At 39.2% G+C, this 21,304-nt stretch overlaps 2 protein-coding genes across 4 annotated transcripts in view; one reads left to right on the forward strand and one right to left on the reverse strand.

The window, feature by feature from the left end:
- Window positions 1-1,437: 1,437 nt before the first annotated feature.
- tfr1b (transferrin receptor 1b) lies at window positions 1,438-11,917 on the reverse strand. The gene is made up of 19 exons (XM_080050465.1): window positions 11,853-11,917; window positions 9,360-9,405; window positions 8,607-8,808; window positions 8,229-8,454; window positions 7,732-7,869; window positions 7,406-7,490; window positions 7,137-7,256; window positions 6,936-7,031; window positions 6,698-6,837; window positions 6,452-6,612; window positions 6,222-6,341; window positions 5,731-5,816; window positions 5,581-5,644; window positions 5,426-5,493; window positions 5,264-5,331; window positions 4,747-4,837; window positions 4,112-4,345; window positions 3,807-3,959; window positions 1,438-3,616 (listed from the first exon to the last, which is right to left on the reverse strand). Exons 2-19 carry the CDS (start codon window positions 9,390-9,392, stop codon window positions 3,404-3,406), a joined length of 2,298 nt encoding a protein of 765 aa, XP_079906591.1. The 5' UTR covers window positions 9,393-9,405; window positions 11,853-11,917; the 3' UTR covers window positions 1,438-3,403.
- Window positions 11,918-20,852: 8,935 nt separating this feature from the next.
- The window catches only part of sh3kbp1 (SH3-domain kinase binding protein 1), a 31,484-nt gene continuing 31,032 nt past the window's right edge, over window positions 20,853-21,304 (forward strand). For all 3 annotated transcript variants that reach the window (XM_080049765.1, XM_080049767.1, XM_080049766.1), the window contains exon 1: window positions 20,853-21,017. In XM_080049765.1, the coding sequence (XP_079905891.1) occupies window positions 21,014-21,017 (4 nt within the window). In that variant the 5' untranslated portion in view covers window positions 20,853-21,013. The remainder of the gene's footprint in view (window positions 21,018-21,304) is intronic.

Here is a 21,304-nt window from a genome sequence, read left to right on the forward strand (position 1 = left end):
AGTCTGATCTCAAGTCATATTTAATCATTTATTATGACTTAAAGTGACGGACACAACTAGATAGGCGGCCCATTACATTTGATAACAAAGTAAATATCAGTAAATAAGCGTCATTCAGACCAGTGCATGTACAGTATCTGCAGGGATATGTTGACCATATTGGAGGCGGTAAAATATACAATTACTGATTGAAACCTGTCAAATAAGGACAGAAACAGACAAAATGAAAGGATTGAGGTATGGTAATAATTAATATCTAATAAATAGAATTGAGTAGGCTAGATTCTAATTGATAAAGCTGCAGTTTCAGGCGCGAGTGTGTAAAGCTGATTATCCCGCTGCCATTGGTCACGTTATTTTCCCACCTGCCCCTCAGTCAGTAAACACCTCACCACCGTTACAGCCTCACAACACCTGAACGTTTATTTTATTTACTGATAGAATGCATTTTGTTCCGGTGCAACAACATCGTCTTACACTAACAGAGGAAAAAAACACCCCCGTGATACCGACCTGTGAAGAACGGGCTTCGCCGGGGGAGAGTCCCCTTCCCCCGGATAGTCCGAGCTCCTTACACCGCTCTCCGCTGCAGCAAGCCAGGCGAGAGGCGACGCTGTTTGAACGGGTATCGCTTCAATTCATGGACATATTATATTCAATTCAGCGGGTCCGTTATCCTTGACTATCCGTTCTGTTTTTCTTCCGTTAAATTCCGGGATGCTCCCCCTGTGCGTGTGTCAGATTGATGAGCGTCACTGTGCGTAACCTCACGCGCAGATTCAGATTGAGCCGCACGAGCGCTCCAGTTAGGTTATTAACCATGTTATTAACCTGACCGAAATAATTACACTTCCTGTTTGAAGATTCAGGCTTCAAAATAAGAGCGTAAGGTTATAAAAAGCCTGAAACAAAATATTTACACTACAGTTTACACTGTTTAGTTGTACGTTTAGTATGTTCTGTTAATTTCATATATTGCCATGTTTTTTTAATGTGTTTTATCTTATTTGCTTAATTTATCAAGTGTTTTAATTTTCCTCTTCAATATGTTTTTATGTCAATTCCATGTTCAATGTAAATTACTCCTGCATGCATGTCATTTCTATATTGTATGAAAAGTGCTACACAATCAAAGCTTATTATAAGGTCATAATATATAATGCTGGTATACTAGGTTATTTAGCCTAAGATATATATTTTTAAACGCAATATCATATCAAGTATTAATTCTAGTCATCAGATATATTGTTCTGGGGTATGTGGTTTACATTGGACTTGCTGCTGACTACAATTGACCAGTTTCAACTTTGTGCATTATTGGAACTGTTGTACAATTTGGTTTTTGCATGTGGAATGTTAAACTTTTAATTGTACAAGCGGACTACCGGAAGTATAGAATTATTAGGCATAAATGGAGAAAGAAAGATAGGCTGAAGATCCAGACTAAAATCAGTTTATTGTGAAGTTAATTATCTTCCAATTATTTTATGACAGAAAGGATGTAAACTCTTAACATTTGTCAAAGTGCCACTGTTTAAGTTTGTCTGCAGCAAATGTAACTGATGAACAAGAGAAACTGTCTAAACCACCACATCCTGTTATCTACCATGAAAGAACAGTTTACAGACAACAGTTACTGGATGCAAAGCCAAAAGGGTTTATTAGACTTTTCTGCTGAACTTGGAGATCACAGAAACAGAACTTTAAGTACAGGAATATTACTGAACAGTATTTTTCTTTTACACAGTGAGCGGAAAATCCTCCCTTTCCCAGGAACCTGACCCCAGGACTAAGTAACCTTACTTCTGATTCTTGAGACAGATGAAGCAAAGCAAGAACAGGATATAACAGTATGATGCTCAACAAAGCAGACACGAGGAACCAAACAAATTATTAAAAACATGTAATACATCTGAATTATGGGATATTTTGTTTTCTCTTGAGTCAATGTTAGAATACAGCTCATATAATGGTTTCAATAGGTTTGACTGACTCTTTTCTTTTAATTTTTTGTTTACAGTTTCAATAAATTCTGAGTGCAATTACAGTTATTTATAAATTATACATAATATTGTTTTTTTCTGTTGGGGTCTGACAATATCCTGGGAAAACCACTGACTATTTGCTATGGGAGGAAAATGGGAAATAATTTGCAGCTTGGACACACAAAAAATAAACCTATTGGTTGATGACTATTGGGATGTGGTCCTCAACAATATAGCTATAGTACACCATGGTGAAGCAACATCATGACATGCAGGGAAGAGGAAATATGTCATGGAAACGCATGCAAAGAGGGTTCTTCTTGCTTGTGGAGTGACTTTATAGGCGATTTGTAAAGATAACCCCAGAGAGGCTCTAAGGTACCAACCGTTCTGTGAGAAAGATCTTTGCATGATGCAGAACATCTGAACTGGAGTGCACTAGCACACACACACACACAATCCAAAAATAAAGAAAAACAAATAAATATGTCAAGTATAAAACTCTGGGAAACACTGTCCCCGATAAGTTGTTCCACCTTTTAAGTGAAATATGAGAGACACTGCTCTCGATAAATACACATGTAACACACAAACAAACAAACAAACGCACAGGTAGGCAAAAACTACCATCACTGCTTGTCATGGAAGGCACTGCTCCCGATAACTTTATCATATTATCGTTATTACTCCAGTTTACAGTAGACTGTGCAACATTGAATGGCTTTCTAGCAAATAATGGAACCAATCAGCTCAGTAAGTTTTATTATTCATCCTGCTGTCAAGCGCAGAATAAATACAGTCCAACTAATTTATGCCTGGGCTTGTGGAATATAAATAACAATTTATTTCTCTCCGTTTGCTAGTCAAGTTGACAAACACATTTAAATCCTCTTTCACTCTGGACAAGGAAAAACTATTTTCTACCTTTCATAACCGTTGTGATGGCGGCCCCATTATGTCAGCAACAGCTGAGGAGTATTTACTGTAGCAGATGCTGCCGTAGGTTGAGACAGTATAACCGTCATAATTATGGAAGGCACTGCTTCCGATAACGTCGTATAAAAAGACAAAACAATAAGTTTATAGTGGACACTGCCACTGATAAAAAAACTTAAAGTATAAATAAGGTTTCCAGTGTACGGCTGGCAAGAGGTCACAGCAAAGGCTTCGACTGGTCCAATGTGTTGGCATGGACACCGAGTTGTTGGTAGCGTTTCATTTCTTCAAGTATTTGGTTTTGTTGTTATGGGTTTGTGGGATTAAAACCCCTGAAATAAACTGATTGCTAGCCTGTTTTAAAGGATGGGGCTACGACCTCTGATTGACAGCTTGTGCTTAAGTGCTGATATTGGAGCCCGTCCTTTTCATACAACACACACACCCACCCACACACACACACAACTCCACATTCGCCTTCTTTAGATTTCTAAGTCGAGGTCCCAGATGTCTCCCACCATGCCGTTGGCACAGCCCTGGATGGTCCAGGTGGCGAGGGCCAGCTCGGTGTGGAGCTGCTCCATGTCAGAGGTCTCTGCGATGGAAGCCAGAGTGTGGGAGCCTCGGCCCAGCAGCAGGTGACGGAAGGGGGTCTCAATGGGGGACAGGTAGGGAGAGAGGAGGTCGTGCTCAACCTAGAACAATTAAAAAAAAAAAAAAAAAAAACGAGCTGTTGTTTGAAAGTGTCAAATACAAAACAATTTTTTTTCTTGAACCCACGAAAGGTCCACAGGAGTTTTACAATTTACTTTACAACACTTAAAAATACTCAGTGAGCTAATCAAATATTTGGTGCCACTGGATTGAAAATAGTGTTCATCTCACCGTCATGATCCTGTCGTTGAGGATGCGACAGGCTTCTTTGTCACTTTCTAAGTCAGTGTTTTTGATGGCGTTGCTGAGGCTGCCTGCGGCTCGTTGGAAGGAGCCGCGTGCACGGTTCAACCAGCTTGGGTCCACTCCCTTCAGCTCACCAGACTACACAAGGAAAAGTCCCAATAATGAATACATACACATTTCTCTAAAACACACACACATTCTGCTATTGATAGCAATATATATTCTTAGCCCTATGCACAAAGGAAGGATTTAAACAAGAGTGTTATAAAAAAATAAATTATAAATCTGACCTGTGAGAGCTGGTTGATGCGTTTGTAGACCCGGACCACAGCCTTGGTCAGGACTGTGCTGTATCGGCTGACGTCCAGTGCGGATGAGAGCAGGCGGTCGTGGACCAGTTTCAGCGCCATCTGTCCAGCGAACTGTGCCGCCAGAGCTGCCATCTCACTGGTCTTATGGCTGGTTAGGTAATCCAGGTGATCCATGTTGTCCAGGCTGGTGCCGTAGTAAGGGTAGGCCTCAGCCTTTGGATACAACAAAAGAGACACAGACGTATTTAGGAATCTTCAAGTTTAGATACTGAATAGTTTAACAAATTGGGAAAATTCATATGTCCACTTGAAAAAGGGGAACAGAATATATATTTTTTTATTATGCCACTAATATATAAAGGTTAAATCCACTCATTCTGAAGAGGTTTTAACATTATTTCTACTTCCATGTCCTTTGTATGAACTTTTATTGTAGTGACGCTTTTGCTTCTTTGAATGTTAAGAGATATACCTCAAAGCACTGGCACCATGTTTATTTTTAAACAACTGCTTTTCATTTCTGATTTTCTCCTTTTTCAAGTCTATTCATCCCACTTCCACCAATTGCTGTAACCATACAGAGTATCATCAGATGATGTTACATTGAGACTCACATTCTGGGAGATGAAGTGGAAAGAGATGGAGGGAATTCCAGAGAAGGCCAGGAAGGGATATGCAGGGTCGTCCATCGACATTGGCCTCAGTCTGCACAAATAATGTAACGTGAAACTTATTAAAACATGGGCTATTTGCTACAAAAACTCTTTTACTAATTAATTATTTATCTACATAAATGTGACCGTAGAAGTTGCTATCAGATTTGTAATAATTGTAAACTCTTATTAATTCATCATTTTAGACATTTAGGAAAAAGTCTTGTCCTGCTGCTTGTCTTTAAAGAAATAAGGTAAAATTCTAACATTTTCATTTTGTTTTCCAAATAAAAATAAAAATAAAATGAAAATTCAATTTCAATGTAGTATTTACTAATAACTTTTTAAAAAAATATCAAAATAGTACTTAATAATAGCTGTTAAATCCCTGTTTTGTAGAGTTTACATTTCTAAACAGACTATAAAACACTGACAATTCTGGAGAAACTCTGGCTTCACATACTGGTTATCTACTTACACATTGGTCTCCCATTTATTCTGTCCCACCATATCGTACACAGTGCCAGAACCAAGAGGACTCTTCACCTGAATAGACAACAGAAAACTTAGTTAAAAACAAACAAGGCCGGTTTATGCAGAACTGGGTCAGTTTTAAAGGAGGCTGTCGTTGTGTTGTTACCTCTTTCATGGTGCTTTCCAGGAGACTGTGGAGCATTGGACTTGCTGAAGCAATCAAGTTCCCCCGACCTTGTGGAGGAGATAAATTCAGTCAACCACTAATACAACACTTAAAGAAACACTCAAGAGCACATAGATATGCTGAACTGTTCTCACCCATGAGCACTCCATCCAGGCTTATGTATGTGAAAACCCTTTTGTCAATAGAGGACATGTATCCCTAAAAAATAGACAGACATTTTATTTGGAAATAGAAGATATTTTATAATTTTTTGTACGTCCAAATCAAATTCATTTTGTTCTTACCTCCAACCACTCTGTGGCGCCAACACTTCCGTACTCTCCGGCACTCCAGCTAGCGAACACCAGGCTTCTCCTGGGTCTGAACCCATCTGATGAAAAGAATAACACTGATGTTTTTCACACTGTAACTGAGGGTTTACAACAGAAGCCAGACAGTGTGACACTATAGCTCAAATTATATTTCTGAATTAAGGGTGTAGGCTCTGAGGTGTAGCTTATGTATTCCTCGTCTAAAATTACTTTGTCTTTTTGTTATTTAATACCCTTTTTTGTTTTGCTAGAAAGTGTTGAACTGCAGTGGAGGGACGGTAACAAATAGGAAAAAAAAGAAAAAAAAAAAGAGAATGTGACTTGGAAGATTTCTTATATTATTCAAGCTTATCAGCCTAGCCTTGACATTTGCTACAGACTACAAACGTGGGGGAGAAAGTAGAACAATTATCTGTGCAGTACCAGTGTGTGTGTTAGACACAAGGGCAAATCTAATTTGTTACCATTCTCCACCATGTCGTGAACAGCCTTGGCCAGCTCCAACAGTACAGAGGTGCCAACAGTGGCCCTGGTGTAACCTGGACCCCAGGCGTCTCTCTGAGCTCCCAGCACAATGTAGCGATCTGCAGAACCACAAACGCACACAAAAAAAAAACACATTTAGATTTACAATAACAAAATAAAAATATTTGATCATGTAGATGATTAGACAGAGAAAAAGCACGAGTTGTACCAGGATCAACGAATCCTTTGATGACTCCAAACACATTGTGGATCTCTCTGTTGACTAGCACGTTGTTCACCTCCACCGTGATGTTCTCGCTGCCCCCCAGTCTGTACGTCAGATCAAAGCCTCCTTTGAAACCGCTGTCTGCTTCAGGACCGCCAATCTTCCTGAAGAGAAGAGGCGTTTTTAGAAGTTTAGTTTTGAACCATTACCTCAATGTGTTATTGTGATCATGTTTGCCGATGGCCTTACTGTAGAATAGCTGTAGCCGTGCTGGCGGTGATAGTCTGGGCTAGGATTTTGGGGAGGCCGGAAGACTGAGTCGGGGGGAACTGGGTGTGGTTGAAGGAGGGGAATCCAGGGGTGTAGGGGTCACCTGAGCCCAGATGGACCTGAATGGAGGCACACACACACACACACACAAAAAAAAATCAAGATACAATACCAGACTGTAGAACGTGCCTTAATAGAGTCATGTGTGCAAACATACATGTCCGTAGAGTTCTGTGTCCGCTACGTATTTGTAATCTTTGACATCAGGATAGATTAGAACAGCAGAGGCTCCCTTTGTAGCGGCATTATCCACCTGAAGACAATGAGAGGTAGTAAAATATGTTTTTAGTTGGGTTAATCAGTTAGTTGGGATAGTCAGATACAAGGTATGTGAAGTGCTTGTAAACTCAGCACACACCTGCTCTGCAAAACTGATCTTTCCAGCTCGTAGCAGAACCACGCTGCCTTTAATCTCAACGTTCTTCTGTAGAACGTCCAGATCCTCCTGACGACCGTAGTTTCCGTAAACCAGCTTCCCCTAGAAACACACACACAAGTCAGACAAGCCACTACATTCGACAGCATAAAAGTTTTTATTTGGACTCCAATAAATATCCGATAAGTGCATTTAAATAAGAAATTAAAACGTAAGGATTTCACTATATAACTGTGCCTGCATCAACTTGCCTCGACTTTCCCAGCAGCACTGTAGGCCAGATACCCCGTAGGATTAAAGACATCCGAACCAAAACGCACATGGTTTGGATTCCCACTGCCAAGAAGAAAAGAAAAAAAAGGAAGCTTGTTATAATAAAAAATCTTTAAAATATATATATATATATATATATATATATATATATATATATATATATATATATATATATATATATATATATATATATATATATATATATATATATATATATATAAAAAATAAAGAAATATCCTTCAAAATAAAGTAAACTGAATTAAATTGTTGAATCAAATATAGTAATAAAAAGCAGTGTATCAACCTGTCCTGTGCCTGCAGCTGAACATAGTGGATGTCAGTCCATGGATCCATCTGCTGATTCTTGAATTCGTTAAAGATTTGATTTGCCAGTTTCATGTCTACTTCACTTCCTGCTGAACGGTTGGGCACGTCAAACTCCCTGCAGAGAAAAAGGGCAAACGGTTTGTATCAAGTCTACTGAAATGACTCAGTTCAGTTTAACATTGCTAACGAAGAATGCCCCCTGCCCGCTGATGACCCATAAACATCAATAAGATTTTCTGGAATTCATCCCACAGTGGGGGGAAATTGTATTGTTACAGCAAAAAAAGAAGACAGTGAAAGTCATAGTAAAAAAAATATGAACAATGTATAAAAAAAGAAAAACTTTTATTCTATTCAACTTTTCAAAATCAACCTATTAATGTATTGGCAGTTGTAGATTTTTTTTTGTCGTTTGCATTGTAACAAGGGTTCTTTTTTTTCTCATTGTGTCTATAGACTGTTTCGACAACTTACTTCAGAGTTTTGTCAAAGGCCTGGCTGGTGAGTTTCTGTGCGAGGACTTCCTTCCAGTTGGGCTCCACTGCTTCCAGAAAAGGTAGCGCCTCTTTGGACTGAGAACCCTGAGCTGGTGTGACATCAGCCGGCTTATTCTCCGGCTGAATGTTCATTTCCATCTCTGTGCCGCAGTTCACCGCCGCAGGCTTGGGTTTACTGTGGCAGATAAAGCCAACCATGTAGCCTGGGGGAGAGACAGAGACAAGGGCTGGTCTGAATATACAAATCAAAAAAACTATAACGTGACTTGTTAACTCAAGAAATTGAAAACATTAAAATTAAACATCAGCTAAGTTTATAGCATTTCATCGTGCAAGATGGCTGAGTGCAGCCTACCAGTGACAAATATGAGCAGCATTCCCAGGGCCAGGTAGCAGAGGCTTCTCCTGCTGTGATGCTGCGGTGCGGGCCTGAAGCTGGGTGAGCCTCCTGCCTGACCCTCACCCTCTGACACATCGTCTGACAGCTTGACCTCCACGTGACCCTCTCCATCCTCCGCTGGCTGCAGGGTGAACCGGCTGTACCGCTCACTCTTTATCTGGGAGGGAGAGACAGAGAGAGAGAGAGACCGAGACAGAGAGGGAGAGAGAGAGGGAGCGAGAGAGATAAGAGTTAAAACTATGAGAGCAATGTGTTCCTGATGCCACAGCTGCATTGGCTTGAAGGTTGGCCAAGTGTTCACAAAGGTTGCGTTTATTAAAAAGGTGCACGACGCAGTTTCAGTGGAGGGGGATTTGTTGTTAACAATTGCAGACACTGCAGTTCATTTTCAAAATACGATACATGTAATTCTTAGTATTGAATAACAATACCATCATAAATGATAAATTGTTTTGGAGGAACATGGAACCAAACGTAAGACTGGAATGAGTTTGTTAACAAAACTGTTGGAAGCTGTAACACCTTAAACATTTACCCGACACACCAAAATTAATGAAAAAAAAAGAGGAAATGTGCACCTTTAAAAAAAAAATAAAAAAATTTAAATGGAGCTCAACCCATTATTGTTCATATTATGTTTGAGCTAGATACAAAAACAATGAAAACAAGTGAAAGTGTAAAAAGGGTTAGTTAAATAGGGTCACTCACCATGTTGTTAAATGCAGACCTCACTTTGTCCATGGTTGTTATTGTTCTAAAGACAGAAGAGAGAAAGAAGATGATCGGAATATTAGAAAAACAACTGCAGACGGAACATATGAAAAGAGCAAATGAAACAGAGAGGTAGGGGGGTGGAGGGCTACGGATGTTTGGTGAGCTGCCGAGTTAGCACAGAGATGCTATTGATACAAGACGACCGTAAAAAAGATTGTGGTAAGTCTGCAGGGTGTTTTCCCAGCAAACACACTGACTGTTATTCACCTAGCCTGAACGCTTAGAAAAAGGCAAAAACAGCAATTCTATTTAATTTCACAATATTGCAAAAGCATCATAAAATAGTTAAATTAAATACAGTTATCAAATTTAAAGTCATACCAAAATAATACAGATATTGATGTTTTCATATCAATGGTAATGGCCTAATGATCAAATTAATGAGACAAAATTAATTATTCAAATAATACTCAAATGTAAATATGTTCAATGTGTCTGTAGTTATGAGAGGACTGTATGCACAAACAGCATTAAACATATTATTTTACAAATCTTACAAAATAAAGACGTTTTTGATCAACTCAAACAATGTCCATTGTGATTTAGTTTCCTGCCACGCATACAACCCAAACACTGTTTTTTTAACTTTCACAAAAACATGGCACGGATCATAAAGCCCTGGAGATGTGACCTCCAGTATTGTTTCCACATCAAAACGGCATGTGCTGTCTTCAGATTTGTTTCATGTATAAACATCTGAGACGCAGCAGACTATGGTGCGGCGTCAAGACTTAGAAGTAGTCCGTGTTGGAAAAGCCCTACTAACATCCTACTAGTAGTAATTTTGACGTCAATTTCAGTATGTTGTGGTTGTGTATGGGAGTTTGTGTAGGTGAGAAATGCCCAGATGAGATCTTACTTCCGGGAAGATTTTGTGTTTGGATCGACCGACCCACGATGCATTGCGTTTTTCAAACCACAAAGAAGGTTTTTTTAAATGTATTTCTTGAATTCTTTATTGCAATGACATGGAAGGAAATCACAAACCATAAACTGTAGAAAAAAAGTAGACTAAACGTAAAAATAAATGTGATATAAACAATGTTTTATTTACGAGAGCGGCTTGGTAGCTTGTTGACTGTGACATGATTTCATGCCAGCTGAGATGCTTTTGTATACTTCGGTGTAAACGGTCTGACGAACCTTGCATACACAATCAATCGCTTAGTAGACAGTGTAGTATAAACACATGTTGAGTATGTAGTAGGGAGGACGTTAGTAGGCCGTTTCGAACATAGTTGTAGTGTCTGTCCTAAGTAACTGACGACACCCCCCCCCCCCCATCCTTTCTGGTAGATTTTTCTTCCTCATCTGGACCTGAAGCAACATGCACCGCGTTTACCGCGTAAACACTTCCTCATGTCTGAACTGAAGGAAGGAGGAAGTATTTGTTTGTTTTTCATTATACAACTGCATCAGAAAAAAGTTGAAATTTTGAGTCGACTTGTAGAGACAAAAAGGTATGACTGTCTGCCACTGCCTCAACAAAGTTCTTTATGTACCTCATACATTGATTGAAAATGTACTTAAGAACCTGCTTTAGTATTTTGGGACTTTGAAGAGATTGTGGCTAACTTTATTGTCGAATATTTATATTTTTTCATGAGATTCATAATACAATTTGTTTATTTTTTTCCTCACCCACATTTATTAAGATACGCATTGATTTATTTAAAATATTTTCTTAACATTTCTTACTCATAATCCAGTTTGTTTGTTTATTAGATTCACCATTATCTTCTGCAGGCAGCAGCTATTTCATCTTGATTTCACACAGTTGATACACACCATTCACACACACACAACTATAAATAAAACAGTGAAACAATTAATATAATATATTTACTTCTATTTTAAAAGTAAATAATATCCTTACTGCTATGACTAGGCCATAGGCATATAATACATGTAGGCCTTTCACACTGTCAAATCCAACCCAGGCAATAAAGTTATATTGCATTTTTTCATCATATCTTAATAAAGCAAACAGTAGCCTATTGTAGGCGGAAATGGCCTAAGAGAAAACCGTTGGGGAGTGGTTAGATATTAGGTTGCATCATGCCCGATCATGCCACGTTAATTCTTCCTCCATTCTTCCTCAAAGACACATATAGACCAATTAGAGCATTTAGATGTCTAACCAGGCTATATTGTTCATATTTGCTAAGCTAATTCAATGTTTTTTTGTAACAGGGCATGGACACTTCAATACTTCCATACTAGAACCAACACTACTGGTTAATAAATGTAATTTGCATTTAACATAAAGGGACATGTTACATCCATTTGTGGGTTAGCCTGCTAGCTGTATCCCCCAGTGTCTTTAAAGGACAATATACTACGGTGAAACACAATTCAGCTCGACATTCAGCCGACTTTTTGAGCTAGAAAGTGGATAAAAAGGTCTGTCAATGTCATGCGTCTCACCTTAGCTGCAGCAGCTGCGTCTTTTCAGCGCGCGTGGGGTGAGCGGCTCAGCGGGTGGCTCTCATGGGTGTCTTTATATAGCACTTCCGCTTTACGTCATCTCGCCCGGTCACGTTCACACGCAAAGATGACGTACACTATACGTCAGACGCGGATGTTCCTCTGATTGGTGGAGATTGACCCACGTTTACTACTCAAGGACAGTCATCATGGATAGCATTGACCTATTGATGCATAGTGGTCACTACAGTGGACAGCAATTCAACAGCTTTTTCCTTTTTTTATGTATGGGTTTACAATTTATTATGTATGAAAATGACTGCACCTGTATCTTACATTATTTTTGTAAATGTTTTGTATTTGCATACGTGTCTTGATACTGTTACAAAGTGCTAAAAAGAAATAGAAAACCAAACCTTTTTCGAATTAAAAATTAAAAGATCACAAACAGGTTATTATGTACAACCAGGAAATATGACCTGTATGAGACAAAATACAAGTACACACCTTAAGAAGTACTCAGAAAAGATACCTGACAAGTTTAAAATAGAAAATAATAACAATTCAAATGTAAAGTTTTCTTGGATTAAGGACATTTTTTGCATCAAAATGAATGTAATCAAAGTATGATCACCTGTGCAAAGATCATCCTTTGGTAAAACCATCTAGCAGATTCATCGTGAAGACATTCATTATGTCAAACATCATTACATCTAAAAATCTCGAAAGCACACACCTTAGAACAAGAATCCCAAGCAAACATGGATGGATCGTTTAAAACATGCAGTTTATATCACCTCTCTGTCCATTAATACGTTTAACTCACAGACAAATACATTTATGCTTGTAACACGCTTCAAATGCCTGAAACAAAGAATTCCAACAATCTTTTTGACTATTGAGATTTCTGGCTTGGCTCTCATGACAATAGCCAAAGCTCAGTTTGTTCCAGTGGAGTGGAGACAACTATCACACATGAGCTCTAGATGACCTATGGCCTTCTTACTGCATTTAATCCCTACAGGTAAAATCACTCTAAATGTGTTGTTGATACACACTGTCTAATCCAGTCACGGGCAACCAAAGCTCTATAAAAATGCCTGCCTATGTTCGCTCAGCCCTGCATTCCCTCAGATTAATTCAAATAAGAATACCACTTGCTTTTTGTATAGTCTACTCATTATTGTTATTTCTCTTATTGATTGCGTTCTGATGTGTTTCACTGATATATTTAACATCGAACTGCCAAAGAAAAAAATTAGTCACTGGCTATGATCTTGCATTTTTTCCGTGTAAATATTTGTCAATACTGTGATGTTCTATAGCCTATGCACAATATCTTGCACTTCAGTTATGAATTTCACTTTGGTTTTAGCTCTTTTAAAATGTCAACATTTAACCAGGAATCTGTATTTTTCCATGTTATGTTTGTATGAAATTGCTGCATGAATTTGTGTCTGCCTCTCCCTGACATGCAGAGGATCGACACAGTCTCACAACACTAGTCCTAGTAAAATATCCCCATCTGCTGGACATTAAATATATATCTGTTCCTACGGTGTTTACTTATTATTACTGTAAATTATAAAAAAAGACAGGGATAGGTCAAAATATACAGTACATACATGTATCGAAATAGGATCTGAAACATGTTAGCAGCTTTGGAAACTCAGACTAGAATAAAATACAAAGTGGCATGAAAAAGGTTCCAGACTGGAAGAAAAATGTTGTGTTTTTTTCAAAAATACTGCACTGATGCAGAATAGCTGAAACAAATAATTATATAATATTACACTGGTCATTTAATACAAACAAATGATGCTTTGGTGTAGTTATTTTTATTACTTTCCTGTTTATCGCCTGCTGAGCTTTGCGGTTTTAAAGATTGTGAACTAAAACCGGAGGAGGAAGAAAAAAAAACTGACGCAACCGACCTTCAAACCATCTGTCTTCTTATTTTACTGTTTGACGATAAAACTCAACCTGGTCTACTCAGCGGTAAGTCAAGTGAATGATTTCTAAATTAATTCAACTTTACCAAGGAAAATACAGATTGTAGTTTAAACCTGTCATTTTAATAACATACACAATCTTCCAGCTTTTATTCAATCACATGCACAATCTTGTTATTGTTATACTGTACCATGTCTTGCATGACTTACATGTATATACGTAGCTTCCTTTTGTCTTTTTGCGTTTACCAGTGAATATTACAAACAAACTAGGATAGTGTTGTTTTAAATTGAATCTGTTTGAATGGACTTAAAATAACAGATCTGTTTTGATTTTGCAATACATCAAAAATCATGAACTGAAAATAAAATTGAAATAAAAAACAACTCTGATACATATTTTTACCAATAAATGTGCAACATATCTTGTGTTGGAAGCAGTACAAATTTAATTGATTATTATGTAACGTTATTTTAAACATTTTAAACAACGTAATGTATCAGTTGATTTTGTATTTATAATCTAATAAAAATAAAGTTGTCAAATTAATTTGATTTGTTATTTATTTATTGGGATCCCCCTTAGCTGAGGCCATAAACACAGCTATTCTTCCTAGAGCCCACGCAACACCCGTGAATTAACATTAAAAAAAAATAACAAAAGGTATTATGTATGTTTAGAGTAATAGAAGTAGAACGCATCATACAATGAAAATAATACAGTAAATTACCTCGTGATTTTACTTAAAGTGGTGACGAGTAACTTTCAGTTTGTGTTTATTCTAGCGGCCCCTTCGAAAAAAAGTCATAGGGTTTTTACTACGCCAGCTGTTGTTTCCGGGTGAATGTACCCGGACAAAAAATAGCGTTTTTTGCACTGATGGTCTCGTTTGCTGTTACAGGGTTCTAGAAGAAGATAATATAGTTTCATATTATACAGTCAACTTTTAAGTCGATTTAGATTTAATAAACTTCAAACATCTCTCTTTCACTTAGATCCATCTATTTACAGAAACATTTAATATATACAATTAAATGGGGTTATCATTGGTGTTATTTGTGGGTTACACATCTATACAGAACTAGCCTATATTCGGTTGACTCCATTAACTGAAACATCTGTGGGAGATTCTAATTGTTTACATTGTATTACAGGGTGTGGGAGGAGGAGAAACACAAGGAGCCATCTAGAGGAGCATTCAAAGATAAAAAAAAACCCTCTCAGACACATTTACACTGTCAGACAATTACAAACGCAGCAAAAATGGCATCAGCTGTGGAACATGAGAGGGAAGGAAGCGAGGCATCCTGTTTCAGCAGGGCAGCCAGAGCCATCAGGAGGGCTCTGGCCAGGATTTGCAGCGGTAATTCTTCTCCTCCCCCTAGTCCTCAGTTACAGGGGCCACACATCGATTATCATGGCCGTGAAGACGGAGTATATCTATCTCTGGGGACCTCAGAAACTGCACTTTGGAGAAAGAGGAAGTATAACAACGATGTACCTAGTTTTCCATCTCAGGATGACGATCCTCCACTGAACCCAAGAGTTCAGCGATTATGCATGGAGCCACAATCAACAGCTGGTCCGTCCACCATTCAACTCTACACCACCAACAATGACAAGGATTTGACTCAGTTTGGTGATAGAAATCCCTCTTTTCCCTCCACCACACCAGTATCAGAACACATCTTGATTATTCCAAGCAGAAAAGATACAGATGATAAAGGCTTCAGTTTTGATCATTCCAGTTCTAATGTCAGTGTGCCCACCTGCTCTCAGACCATAGCCCAGACCGTTGCTGGCCCTCCATGTAAACTAATCAGGTCTGCTGTCCTGGAGGACTCCGCTTTATGCAGTGCAGGAAGCGGACAACAAGATGAATTTGAGCAGTTGTCTATGCAGTCTGACAGTGAGGCAGGAGGTGACAGTGATGCCCTGATGGAAATGGAGGCATCTGAAACAGCTGTGAACCACCCGGTCACAAACACCCAGCCAGCCCACTGCCAACTCCAAAGCTTCTCCTCAGATTCTGCTTCAAGTAGAAGAAACTACGACTGTTTGCGTCGTTCTCATAGCATTCCTTCACTGAGTCAAAACACCTCTGCAAAGAACGAGACCTTACCTCGAGCAGAAAGCTTACCTGACATACTGTTGATGACCAGCCTTGAGGAGTTCACCCCTGATATCACTGTTGATGTAAATGATGAAACCTACAGGTTCCAGTGCTCCTGCCCAGGCCTGTACCAGTGCAGTGTGACTGGCCTGGTGTTTAACATGGTGGGAGAAGGGGACGTGGTTTACAGGATTGTCCCTTGGAACAGGAGGATTCTGGTCCAACATCACAAGCGGCCTGCAGGACCCCTGTTTGACATTGAATGTCTCCATAAGTCCATGTGTCAGCTTCATCTGCCACACTGTGAGATCCGCTCCACAGGTGGATGTGAATTCTTGACAGTCGCTCATGTGAATGACGAGGGCATCGAGTTCATCGCCCCTCATAGGACGACAGAAACCCACGTCATAATAAACATCTCAGGGTTTTCTGCTTTCGGGAACGTCAAGGATGAAGACTCACCGCCTGTCCCGGTCCGAGCGCTGGTCCTGCTGTTCTACAGGCCACCAGCAGAACCTGATCCAGAGTCTGTTCTCAACGTGTTGTTGCTCCCGAGGAACGTGGTGCTCCGGGATGTGTTGCGCACCCGTAAGAAGTTAGTTGGAGATGAGAGCTACATAGAAACTTCCCCACATTGTAAACTGTGTCCAAAGCATGAGTACACATTGTCCACTTGTCCCGAAGACGACTCGGTTCTGGTTCAACCGATGGAAGCCGAATTTGACGCTGACGACTATGACAACTACTTCCCCTCATTCCAAGTCAGTTTGGAGAAAGTTGTGAAACACATCAAGCTGTTTTTGAGAGACAGCGACAGCTCCAACAGTGTCTGGGAAAGAAAGGTTTGTCTTTCATCCACCGGAGTGAAAAGATCCGGTGGCTTTGAATCTACCACAGAAAGAGAAGCTGTTGGACATAAGGAGCAGCTTCATCGATGGGATATCAGGACCTGTTCTCAAAAGTCTGCTGGACAAACTGTTTGAGAAAAAGGTGATAAATGAGTCTGAGAGGGAGTCGGCGGACGAGATGCAAAACCAGAGAGACAAGGCTCGTTTTGTCATCGACATGGTGAGAAAGAAAGGCGAAGCTGCGAGTTCAGAGATGATAGAGTTTCTCTGCGAGTTGGACTCCTTCCTATGTGAACATCTTGGGCTGGTCTGAAGCTAAATTGACTGGTGGTACATTGAGTATGCCTGCATACTGTCCAGTCCATTCATAAATATGTTTGTAAATATGTTTTTTTTTTAAATGCTTTTTCTTTCTTTTTTTCCTTCAATGAACATAAAACACACAACTGAAAAAGTGTACACACAAACAACATACACAACTAAATAAACGACTAGTCAATATTACATTTTTAATAAAAAAGATAGGCTATATTGGGCTGTTGCAGACGGAAAACTAAAGAGAGTATACTGCAGCTGGTGTAGAGAACATGTAAGGAAACTTTGAGATGGTTCAGAGTCATATACTGGCAGCTATCACTTCCTCTTACAGGTTGATGTCTCTCATTTTAGAGTTCATGTGACATTTACAGTAAGTAGGCAACTAGGTCGACCTTTACCACATGTTCCGATATCGTCGACAGCGTGAAAATAGTTCTCATTGCTTGTGAGAAGAAATATCAAAATATGAAGTGCAATACTCCCTGTACTAGTTTTGGTAATCTCACTCGGATGTCTTTGTATATTTGGAGTTGTTAGGGTTTCTATTTTCAACTATGTGTATTGGTTTGTGTTAATATTCAGTTTTTATTTGTATCCATTATATCTATTGTTATCAGTATATTATTGCGACCTGTATCTTATATATCTCTCTAAAAACCAAATAATAATAAAAACACAGAACATAACAGACCAGGAATGTGCTTTGATTTCACTGTATCATGTATTAAAGGGGAAGTAAGTGATATTATTTTGTTAATATTTGCATCACTTAAAAAGTATGCACATACTGTACTTCATAACACAGGTCTCCCAGTCATTCAGCTGTGCTGTAATTACCAGATAAAATGTTGAGTATCCTACTAATTTTTATGTAATCTAGAGAGAGTGCACTATTGAGGAGGGTCTCTGTGCCAGTGAACAATGTCCATCGCAACACTATCTGATGAAGACGGCTGTGTGTTGTGGTGGTGACGTAGGGACGAGGGAGAGGACTGCTAACCACAGTCACTGACAGGAAGTTAGCCAGGTTAGGACCATATCACTTACTCCTCCTTTAAAATGGCCCTTACTCGTGGTGTATGGGCTCAGCAACTAGAGTGGCATCTGGTGACTCATGGCAGCCCTTATAATACTATAGTATTTGTCCTCACACAACACCACCAAAATCAGACTGAGGTGCTGTTTAATTTTGATGATTTGCGCCATATTGGTCTACTAAAACAACAGAAAGTGAAAGGAACAAAGCTAAAAGATCAAATTAATATCAATAATCCCCATTACTGGCTTGTATCCATACCACATCCTGCAGTGGAAGAGATTTACGGTAAGATGATCTCACTGTGCAGTGGCTTCACAGATGGCTTCCTACCCGTCATCTGTCAGCAAAAACTGTTGCAGAGCAGGCTTTCATTGTAACGCTTAAAAATGTGGGAAATATGAGATGTAGAGACACTTGAGTCAGTGTAAGGGACGGTATGAGGGTTATTCAGCTGGGGATCTACTGTATGATTGAGAGTCTTACATATTTTTATGGTTTTTCAATGGTGTTTACAAGTCTTTATAACCATTTAATTTATTTTCCTGAAAAAAACAGGACAAATGAGAAGATTGAAGTCAGCTCAAATGAGGAAAAGAATCTTCAAAAGTAGTTTTTTTGAACATTTGCGGCACTGCAACTCAACACTTTTTAATTGGCCAATAGACAACTAGGTTTTATACATTATTTTAGGCTAGCCTGTTTTGAATGCCGGGATGTTATTATATGATATTGTTTCTGGAACTATACTCTAACATTCCTGGATACATGTCATTGTACCTTCTTGCCAATGAAAACTAACCTTTCGGCAATACATGGCCGGTCTTGTTTTTATGAAAAGTCAAACATAAGAAGTCATCCAAGCATCCAAAGCCCATTCATTTCCACACAGTCCCTAAAATTACTTAAACCCAACACTGCAAATGCCATCAAAACGACAATAGTGAGTGTCCCTGCACCACTTAGACTCACTCACTGTGTATGTCCCAACATGTACAGTAGGTGGCATAATGGAATTGGGCCTGAGCACATCATGCAATAGCAACACTGTCCCAGATGGTGTCACCTCTGCGCTTTGTTTTAAATTGACCTCTCGTCTCTGGAGAGAATTAATCTCCATCTATATGATGAGAAAAAAAACGATTTGTCTCTATTAAGGAAAACTAAACAGGTGGCATTTTAAACAACACATCTTTTGTATGTTGGTGTACAGTTTACAGCAGGCTCATGTTATGTGGCTGAAGAGCTGGTTCACTGTGTCTAATGCATGCAACAGTAGAGAAAAAAATTAAATTAGATGTCAAAAATGCAGTGGATTTACATAATTAGCCTCCATACACCACTGGTTATGCAATAGACCAAATATAACTGCATTGAAAAAAATGTGTGATGCATTGAACAATATGTATTGGATATGAACTCAACTTTTCATTCACCAGGAAGTATGGCCCTGTGTTCCAGATTGAGTATTTTTGGCATTCTGCATTAGACATGCATGTATTAAGACATCCTGAATCTTTGTATCTGGCATGGAATGGTGGGCACCCTTTGTAATTTATTCTTTTATATTGCATATGGTGGATGATTTGAAGTATGTTAACCACATTTAGAAATACGTTATCCACATCGTAACCAATTTAAAGTATTTTCTCCACTCTCTTCGTTATATACTGTCAACCATATCAGCTTGAACATTTTGCAAGTGAAGGTCACACAAGTATCGTCTCTCTTACGTCACAGATCCTTGAGATTGCATTCACAAATATGAATGAGTCATAACAATGTCACTCCTGAACCGATGCAGTTCATCATATCAGATCCTCTCTATTGTCATTCTGTATCTACTGTATACGCTCCACCCAAGTGACAGCTGATTGTGAGAAAAAAAAAAATATATTTATCATGAAAATTCCTCATCTCATTTCATTGCTGTTTTTTTCTGCTGCTGCTAGCACATTCTCCCCCTGCATGTAGTTTGATCCATCACTGCAGGGCTTAGCATGGTGTGTGTGTGTGTGTGTGTGTGTGTGTGTGTGTGTGTGTGTGTGTGTGTGTGTGTGTGTGTGTGTTTGGAGAGATAGATAGAGAGAGAGAGAGACAGATTTTGACAATAAAGAGCAACTCTTTATGTCATAAAATGGTAACATTTAAAAATACCTTTGGAGGATTAAACATCCTCCTTTCAGACCTACCTGTGTATTCAGATGTATACATGGATACATTGTTATTGAGGAGCAGGCCTACTCAAAGTATTTTGTGAATCCAAAATTATGAATTATGCCTCCCAGAGTCTAGTCTTTATTCAAATTGAACATACACAATCTTAAAAGATGTTGGGTGCAATCAAAAACATGTTTTACTTTATTGATGGATACAAACGAGTTATCATCTTAAAATGTTTTGTTCACATTTACAGTATTCATACGATATTAATAGTGAAAGAAATGTCATTCAAATGTTGTATTTCGAAGTCAAAGTTTTAATAATAAAACAACCCATTTCCCTAACTTCATGAAGACGAATGAACAGGCGAAGTGGGAATTTACGCGATGCACCTGAAGGCAACCAGAGAGAGAGAGAGAGAGAGAGAGAGAGAGAGAGAGAGAGAGAGAGAGTGAGAGAGAGATTTGTTCATCAGCGCTTTTCCTTTTTCTGAGCAGTCGCTCTGCCTCCTCTGCCGTGTCATCGGAGATACAACAAAAAAAAAAAAAAAAAAAAAAAAAGAGGAAGGAATATGGTTTCATCTGACGCTCCTCCCGTTTCAGCGCTGCTGTATAGCGGATCTCTCTAGGCTGGGGCTCGGTCCGGGTACAAACCCCCTTCTATACCTGAAACAAACCACCTTCCCCCCGCTACCCACCAGCCTGCAGGAGCAACACACCGGGACACATAAATGGGTGAGAAGCATCGCTTTTTTGTTCGCTCCTCATTCAATGCGCCAAAAATAGCCTCGAGCGCCCCTGTGCATCTGGATGGAGGGGCATGTACAGGAATAGACAGCCCGGTCCAGATGCGCGCTGGCTGGGTTCAGCCTCTCTCTCTCTCCCTCTCTCCTTCCTCCTCCTCTGCCTCACCTCCCCTGACGTTCTATAGCTTCAGACTTATACTATCTATTCTTCAGACATAGTCGAGCTGTTTTGGAAGTGTGACCATAGCCTACATACGCGGTGTTTCCGATGCTTTC

Source organism: Ammodytes marinus (assembly GCF_949987685.1).
Source record: "Ammodytes marinus genome assembly, chromosome: 21".
Taxonomy (NCBI): Eukaryota; Metazoa; Chordata; class Actinopteri; order Uranoscopiformes; family Ammodytidae; genus Ammodytes; species Ammodytes marinus.